At 31.1% G+C, this 9,573-nt stretch overlaps 1 protein-coding gene across 1 annotated transcript; it reads right to left on the bottom strand.

Annotated features, from left to right (window-relative positions):
* Positions 1–2,031: 2,031 nt before the first annotated feature.
* Positions 2,032–4,571, bottom strand: LOC111905796 (uncharacterized). Its single transcript, XM_023901532.3, has 3 exons — positions 4,414–4,571; positions 3,631–3,817; positions 2,032–2,401 (listed from the first exon to the last, which is right to left on the bottom strand). Exons 2-3 carry the CDS (start codon positions 3,810–3,812, stop codon positions 2,215–2,217), a joined length of 369 nt encoding a protein of 122 aa, XP_023757300.1. The 5' UTR covers positions 3,813–3,817; positions 4,414–4,571; the 3' UTR covers positions 2,032–2,214.
* Between the last annotated feature and the right edge of the window lie 5,002 nt (positions 4,572–9,573).

Genomic DNA, 9,573 nt, shown 5'->3' with positions numbered 1-9,573 from the left:
AGATCTACAAAAAAAAAAAATAACAAACAGCCCCTTAGTTCATACACTAAATTGCAAGAAAGAAGAAAGAAAAAGAGGCCTTCATAACCACGAAATTGACAGCTCTTTAGAAAGGAGATATGAGTTCAAAAACTAGCTAGTTTTTGTCTCTTATTCTCGTTTAAATACTTCCACACTTGTAAGAAAGGATCATCCCTTATTAAGACCATCTCCAATGCATTGAACTCATATGAGTTCAATGGATTGACACATATACATTCCACTCACTATACAACTTTACCCATTAAACTCTACACTCCATTAAACTCTATACAATTTAATGGATTGTCACATCATTTATTATTTTCTTTTTATTTATTATTATTTTTAAAAAATTAATTAGCATGAAATTAAAAATTAAAAACTACAATTAAAATTAACATTAATTAAAAAATTAAAATAAAAAATAATATATATATGGTTAGTGTGTGAGAGAGAGAGAGAGAGAGAGGAGAGAGAATATAGAGTTCAATGGGGATTGAACTCCTCATTCCATTGAATCCTAATCACTTTCCCACAATGGGAATTTTGAGTTTAATGATATTAAACTCCCCATTAAACCCTCCATTAAACTCCCATTGGAGATGGCCTAAGTGCAAATATGGTTAGTGTAAGAATGCATGGGATGTAAGATGCAAGTCAAACAAGCAACTCTTACCCCCACCATGCATACCTACAGCCATATATATATATATATATATATATATATATATATATATATATATATATATATATATATATATATATATATATATATATATATATATATATATATATATATATATGAACTAAATGGTTACTCAAAATGTTCATTTAATTTGTACACAACATATATATTTATACCTTATGAATATAACTAATTTTTGTTCTCTTTTGTTACTATTTCCTAGAAATAACAATTTTCAATATGTTGGTAAAATATTATTTTCATAAAATAATAATTCTCCAATTAAATATAAGTGTTGATATTTGTTAATAATCAAAACTACTTTAATAAATAATCAATTGTTAGTTTCTTGCTATAAGGTGTGACTCTATAGAATTATATATCATTACAAATAAAATTTTATAATGACTTTTGGACATAAAGATCTTTGATTGTCCAAATTAAGCCAATTTAAGGCAGTGAAGTCTTATGCGTGTGGGCTCAAGTCCATAAGTAATTAGGTCAAATCAATGTTAAACATATATTCATTAATGTATGTAATTAGGTCAAATCAATGTTAAATATATCTTCATTAATGTATTCTCGTGCACAAGAAAACGATTATAGATAAAAATATGTAGTTGCGTGCCCTCCAACTGAATTAATAAAATCTCTCTTTGGTTCGTTGTGTATATAGCTTAATCATGTTAATTAAGTGTAGCACCGTAAATCATGTGTTATTGACTTATTGCCTCGGCATTATTCCTAGTCAAGTGTTATTGTTTTCGTTTTTGTGTTTGTCATAATTGCATTCCTATTCCTAGAAATTATAATTATTTTAGTTTTAATAATCTATTTCTTTTACCAAAATATATACTTAATTGGGTATTAGATTAATTATTGTTTCCAAAGCCTACTTTTAATTAAATTAACCATTTTTTCAATTACATTTACCCATAATCCAATTACAGCTTTTCATGCTAATAAAATATTCAAAAAATTATTCATGTGTGTCAAAAAGTGCACATATAGTCTTTATTTTTTAAAATTAACTTCAGTCGTCTCTATAACTTTTTGTTTACTCGAACCACCCCTAACACATTTAATCTGCTTTTATTTTTCTAAATTATTAAATAATAAACAAATCAAAAGAAGTAAATTAAAAAAATAATTTTAGGTCTGCAAAAAACCAAACTTGCAACTTTTAAACTTATACACGGGACACGGGACGCTCTGAGTTAAATTTTCAAAATAGAAACTAAACATGCAATTCATCACTTGAACCAAAGACGAACCGTATAATTTTCTCCAAAATATTTCTTAAACTAAACTCTCATAGTCATAGCTTATCTTTCTACAAAACCCAAAAGATGAGATTAAATTAGCAAAACAAAAAAACAATCAAATCTTATAAGTCATTACACATATTATCATGAATTCCAAATATGCAAATTATTAATTGATGCAAATTGCAACTGCATTTTTCATGCATCCTATCTCACCCTCAAAAATTTCCCAACAAACAAAACTTAGACATAGTAACCGGTGAATGTGAACCCCCTTCCAACAATCTCACCAGCACAAAACCATGCAAAGCATTCCAGCCCAAACAAAGCTGCAATTCCCGCTTGTTCCACATGCAATTCTTGTTTGTTTTTCCATAAACTCTTCACATGCTCAAGTTCCTTCCAGAATGCTTCGTTACGTGTCGGAAGACTGCAAAAACCATGGATGAAATAGATGTTTGAGGGTTTTCGAGGGTAGTTTGGTAATTTGGCACACTTGGAACCAAAACTATGATGAATTGAAAGAGTGTATTCTATTTCTACCTGCATTACTAGTTTAAATAAAGAAAATGTGTATTCCATTTCATTTCCATGTCTATGTATTGAAGTTGAAATAGATATTTTTCGAGGGTAGTTTGGTAATTTGTCACACTTGGAAGTTGGAACCAAAACTTTGAATTGAAAGAGTCAAGAGTGTATTCTATTTCTACCTGAATTACTAATTTAAATAAAGAAAATGTGTATTCCACTCCATGTCTATGTATTGAAGTTGAAATAGATTTGTGAGGGTTTTCGAGGGTAGTTTGGTAATTTGGTACACTTGGAACCAAAACTTTGAATTGAAAGAGTGTATTTTTATTTCTACCTGAATTACATATTTAAATAAAGAAAATGTGTACCCCATTCCATGTCTATGTATTGAAGTTGAAATAGATATGTGAGGGTTTTGGAGGGTAGTTTGGTAATTTGTCACACTTGGAAGTTGGAACCAAAACTTTGAATTGCAAGGGTGTATAGTATTCTACATACATTAGTAATTTAAACAAAGAAAACATGTATTACATTCCAAGTCTTGTATGTGTTGAAGTTGGAACTATTGTAATTTAAGCAAAGAAAATGTATATTTTAACACATTAAAATTTTATGTTCTTTTATAAATTAAAAAACTTCATGTTTTTATAGATTAAAGATTACTATATGAATTGTTTTATTAATAAAAGAAATAGTATGTTTAATATCATTATATAACTACAATAAAATTTCACAATGTAGTCCAAATATCATAACAATGGAACACTTATGAAACTTAGTTACACTAGTAAGTGATATATGAATTATCCCTTTAGTGCTTCAACATTTTCCAATGTGAACAAAACTGAAAAGTAGTTGTTCTTTATTGAGATTGTTTCAACAAATCTGACATGTCATAGGTCCATGTCAGCAACAAGGCAATAAGTCATCACCACATCATCAAGAGTCAAGACATCACTAAAACTCAAAACTCCTTTTGTAAAAAAATGGAACAAAAAGATACAAGAATTGAACAAAAATTGAAAGTTAAGTGATGGTTTTGGAGGGTAGTTTGGTAATTTGGCACACTTGGAAACATAGAGAAGAAACAGGACTAATAAGAAACACCAGAAGGTCAAGAAAGTTAACCTGGCAAGACGAGTGTAGAGCAACTGTTTGGACAGTTCATTGCATTTCTCAACAGTTGCAGGCTCCTGAATATATTGTTTGTTCTGCTCCAACATTTGCTTGTAGTAAGTGGTTCCATGTTTAGACAAGAACTGTGAAGCTTGACATGCTTTTGATTGCAATTGCTTCAGTTTTGATGCCATTCTATCTGTAATCTCACACACTTATCAGTGGATTGAGGATCCATACATGAATAACAATCATACTAATCATCTGATGAATACAATTTAACTTTCTAATGCACCAAGAAATAAGTAATACATAGATGAAATATGAGATCACAGATTATTAATCTGTCAAAATTGAATTTTTTTTCATTACAGATTCAACCAAACCCTACATAGAAGCAAATTATACATATCAGATGCATAATTTATATAGTAAGGTTTGTTGTAAGCTAAAATCTATGTTTAGTTGAATCCATTACGTAGTAGGTTGTGCATTCTGTTCATATCGTTCAATCTAGCAAAAAATACAAATTGAGTTTGAGAAGTCGCGATTAAATTTGACTACGACTAAAACCCTAATTCGGAAGCAATAAGCCGCCAACAAAATCAGCTGAGAAAACGAACAAGATATGGATGAAGTGCATACATTTAAGAATCGTAATAGTAAGTCGAATGAAAATCTAACATGTCGAAAAAGATCGAAGCAATTTGAATCGAAAACTCCGCAAAAGACGCAAATACGAAAGGGGTTAAGGGTAAGCGTGATAACATGTGAGATGACGAACAAGAAAATTACCTTAACACTCTGAATTGATGGGAGTGAAGCCGATCAGGGGCTTTTGCTTCTCTCGCCGATCGGAATTTTTTGCTCCAACAAGATAGAAGCTTTTGGACAGGGTGAGATGTGTGTGTGAGCTGTGGAGGTGATTTTAAGCTCGTTTTCACATCAAAAATGGTTTTTCAATTTTGTTTATGATATGTAAAAATTAAAAAATTAAAAAATATAAAAAAAATAAAGTTAGGGTTAATGACCTAGAAAGTTAACAAACTTTGGTATTTGTCTGTATTTAGCTAACAATGTTTTTTTCGTTTACATTTGATCATTGAACTTGTTTGACATGTTCAAAATAGGGTAATATGACTGGTAATTACGGTAATATTACCCTATTATGAACATGAACAGGTCACACAAATTTATCGGTCAAACATGTACAAAAAAATACATGATTACCTAAATATAGACAAAAACCAAAGTTTCTTACCCATTTTGGTAATATTGGACAAGAACCGTCTCAGGAACTGTGTCCTGTGATCAGGCCCCGACAATCAATGAACAATTAGGTTAGGCTTAGTCTAACCCAGTTCAGTCCCGACTAGTCATGGGCTAAGATGTGTTGCTAGGTCTTTAAAGCACATACAGTCTAGCCCCTTAAGCGTATACAACCTAACCCATAACTAGTTGGGCCTAAGAATTGACCATTTCAACATACATAAAGACCGGACAACCCAATTTCATGTCACATCAATGGATCTTATGACTACATGTAATTTACATAAAGAACCTAATATTACCAAAATGGGTAAGGAACTTTGGTTTTTGATTTATTATTTAGGTAACCATGTTTTTTTCCGTACACATTTAACCAGTAAACTTATTTGACATGTTCATAATAGGGTAATATAACCGCTAATTACCAGACACGTTTCCTTATTTTGAACAGGTCAAACAAGTTCAATGGTCAAATGTATACGAAAAAAACATGGTTACATTAATGTGAACAAAGACCAAAGTTCGTTACCTTTCGAGTTCATTAACCCTAAAAGTTAATGTTTTTTTTCAAAAGCTATGCATATAGCATAAGCTATAACTTGTATTTATGTTATATAAAAATACTTTTTATTTTTTGTGGTGTAAAATTATATAAAATCAAAAGTTAAAACATTATAAGTTATTTGATTTTTTTTTGGATTAGTTTGGTCATCCGAGGGCAGATTGTTCATTGCTTGCAAAGGATACAGATTAATAATACATGGAGCATTAGTCCACTATACAAGCATAAGTGATTTACACAGTCAACTCATATATTTAATTAGTCTTCTTTTGATCAATTAATTAATTCCAAATTAATTCTTGATCAATACTAATTAAATAATATTATAAATATATTAGAACTTATAATATATTAATAAACCTTAAGTGTTATTTCTCTTATTTTAGTTTATCCAAATGCATGATGTCATGCAACCCAAATAGACCATGCTAATCGGGTCAAGTACATTCTATAAATAATTATGAACTTAGACACCTAATCCAACAGTATATTCGTTGACTCGACCAAATTCTCCAAGTTTTGCCATGTTCTTGATGAGAGCTCTGATTTATGTAGGAGTTTTATCCACTATTGATCCACCACTTGATGCACTGAGTAATCTTTTATCCCAAGATGGCATCCCTTTACAAAAACATTACAACAATTGGTACTCTGAATTCCATGCTTTAGGCATCTTCACAACTTCTTGAACTGCTCCCAATAAGTGTGCAAAGCTTCTCTTTTCTGTTGTTTGATACCAATAATTTCACTGCGTAAGGCTGAAGCTTTCATTTATGGAAAATACTTGTCCAAAAACATCTTTGCTAACTCATTCCATGTTGTGAGTGACCCCGGTGGCAAGTCATATAACCACTCCTTGGCTGAATCTTGTAAAACAAAAAGGAATGCCCTTAGCTTGATTTGATCATCAATGACCTCATGTGGTTTCATTCCCACACAAACAACATGATATTCCTTAAGGAATTTGTGTGGGTCTTCATTCTCAAGACCGCGAAATGAAGGAAACAAATGGATAAGTCCATATTTGAGCTTAAAGTTTATTTATACAGGATAATTGATGCACAATGGTTGTTGGGTAACATCTTGGATGACCTATTATCCAAAGGTTTTGTTCGGGAAGCTTCACGTTCAGTGGAAGGTGAAGATGGTGTGGAATTCTTGGATGTTGGAAAAGATGTGGTTGAAAGATTTGATGAAGAAACTCCGGATTGTTGTTGTTTCTTTAGAAGTCCAACTTGTTTCCGTCTTTGTTTCACAAATTTCTCTCTCCAAATCAAGTGGTATTGGTGTACATGTGTGAAAAGATATTGACATAAACAATTAGTACTAGCGTATCCCCATTAATGACACCAATTTGTTTGGTGTGTCAAACCAACAAATAAAGGGATATAAGTAATAACAATTTAACACAAGTCACTGTCACCAAATACTAAAGATAGTATAAAGTAAGCATGATCGGTCCACAGGGATACGCGACTTAATGTTTGACCATGTTCTCACACAAATTCATTACCAATTTATAAAGTAAGGGGGGTGGAGGGGGTGTTAACATGAAATTAAATTTTATAAATAAGAAAAATATAGATTAAAATTTAGGAATTAAAAGACATTTTCGGTTTCAAATCCTATTCAAACACTATGTTGAAAGATATAATGTGACTTACATTTATGTTTAATCTAAGTTAGTAATTAAGATATTAATAAGTTCTAATATCTTCAAATTGACAATAGTGTTTTACTCAAAATATGCTCTTTAAATAAAACTTCACTTAGTTGATAAAATCTAAACAAACTCTTAGATCAAATCACTAAAAGACTTTAAGTTCATGCAATTATTGCCAATAATGTTCAATATTCCTCATATGCTCGGGAGTATGAACAATTAATCTTTGATTACACTAATTTTGATTCCATTGAAACCAATTAAGTGTTTGTTACCAACATCAATTCATAAAACATATACCAATTTCGCAATTTGACTAACAAAAATGCTATGAACCCTAGATTCATTGATCAAGTGAATAGAATGCAAATCAAACATACAATGAAGACTAAATCAAAGATTACTAGATAGAAAAATGAAACTAAGTTCACATTATAATCTAACAACAAGTATTTAAGGGTCTAGAATCGGAAATGAAAGGAAAAGTTAACCACACTTGATTAAATCAAAACACAAATTCAACAAGTTTAAAATGGAAGTTGTGTTTCAAATGACTAGAAAACCTCTTTAAAATGGAAGTTAGAAAATTACATAAAATTGTCGGCAACGATTATACACCCTTGAAATGATTCCAACGCCCTCGGAATGACAAAATACTGAAATAATGAAATCTCCATTCCACAGCCGTGGAATGGTATAGGCGTGGCATTCCACGACCGTGGAATCCCATGAATAAGCCTTATTTTTCATTTTTCTTGTTTTCTTCAATCTTGCCCCGATTCTTCTGAAATTTTGCATAATGCTTCCCTCGAACATCCTAAGCATGCCCAAATCATCAAATGCCCCTGAAACATCCACAAAAATGGTGAAAAGTAGATAAATCCTCGAAAATGTTCCGAAAATACAAAATACATGCAAAGTTATACCACAATGCAATGTAATGTTATGAATATGCTATGAATAAACATGATGTAGACCTACAAGAAGGTGCAATTTATGCACTTAACAGTGCCCATTCCATTGATATTTGACTTATGGTCAATCTTGATGAATTTAAGTTGTAGCCCAAGGTTTGACCTTTGTTTGTTATCCAAGTGGTTCATGAGATTGATTCTTGCATGTTCGAGCATGTAGTTGTGTCTCGTTAGTTTTTAGTTTAGGTGAGATCTCGTTAGTTTTCAATTTAGGTGGGATCTTACTATACTATACATTACAATATATATCATATGTATGTTAAGGTGTAGAGGTATTATATTGTGCTGATTAAGCAAGTAGGCTAATATAGTCTTTTGCATGTTGATTGTGTGATTGGTTTTGACTACTTGATTGTATGATATGTTAAAATATTATATTAAGTGGTTGATGGTAGATTAACTATGAAGTTGAGAGTTGAAGCTGAGAGTCTAGATAGATACTCATGGTTGATGGTAGATCGATATGGGAACTGAGAGCTGTTGATCGGGTGGGTTGACATTGGAGTCGAGGGCCTTGTTTGTATATTGTGGTATGTGGTATTTTGGGGAACTTACTAAGCTTTATGCTTATAGTTGTTGATTTAATGTTTTTCAAGTAGTTCCTCTGATCGATGGAAAACTCTAGCTTGACTGTAGGTCACACATCACTAGTTATTTATTATAGACATTCACTGTTATGTTATGATGCTCTGATATAATTTGGTACCACGACATGATGATGTTTTGAAACAATTTATCACCTAATGTTGGTATGAAATCACTTCGGAAATGTTTACTTATATCTTTAAATGAAAAAAATGGCTTAAATTTATGGAATATTACAATTTAGGACCAAGAAATAGAAACCAACTAATTGATTATACATGTATGTGTAACAATGTACATGTATGGGTACTACATGTATGCATATACCTCACTTCAAAAAACAAACATTCTATATTTTTTTATAACTCTTATAGTTGAAGTAATTCACATATTAACTGTTAACTGATCGAAAAATCTACCAAGCAGTCAGTTGTAATAAAACCAAAAACCGAAACTATATACTATAACTGCATATAGCCAATTGAAAGAAGGAAGACGGAAAGGAGTTGTGAAGGAAGAGTGAAATTGCATATTATTGCTGCTTATAGACATCGATTGATCATGTTCCTATTACTATTACTCGTTGATTTCAAGTCAAAGGGTGTGTGATATACATCCAACTATGATGTTTACATGTATTTTTCCCAATGATAATGATTTTAAAGAGAAGTAAGTATGATATTTTAAAATAAGGCGAACAAATACAATATTTTGACTATGAATGTATAAGATTTTTATTTATTTGGCTTTTTAAAAGAAAACTTAGTAATGGTCCCTTACTTTTAAAACGTATAATCCCAAACAAGTAAACACCCCCTACATCGCACACCAAAGTCATGTCGATGCAAGTCCCCGAACAATTATCTTTTAGTCATTATCTTTTAATTTTAAAACCCATAAAT

The sequence above is a fragment of the Lactuca sativa genome, chromosome 7 (genome assembly GCF_002870075.4).
Source record: "Lactuca sativa cultivar Salinas chromosome 7, Lsat_Salinas_v11, whole genome shotgun sequence".
Taxonomy (NCBI): Eukaryota; Viridiplantae; Streptophyta; class Magnoliopsida; order Asterales; family Asteraceae; genus Lactuca; species Lactuca sativa.
Note: the sequence above shows the minus strand (reverse complement) of the source record. Positions and strands in the feature narration are given on the sequence as shown.

What these genes read in the sequence shown, in the direction of transcription:
- LOC111905796 (XM_023901532.3), bottom strand. Translation starts at nt 3,812, where the DNA reads ATGGCATCAAAACTGAAGCAATTGCAATCAAAAGCATGTCAAGCTTCA. An exon ending in CTCTACACTCGTCTTGCCAG is followed by an intron (nt 2,402 to 3,630) that starts GTTAACTTTCTT and finishes TGGTTTTTGCAG; the next exon opens with TCTTCCGACACGTAACGAAG.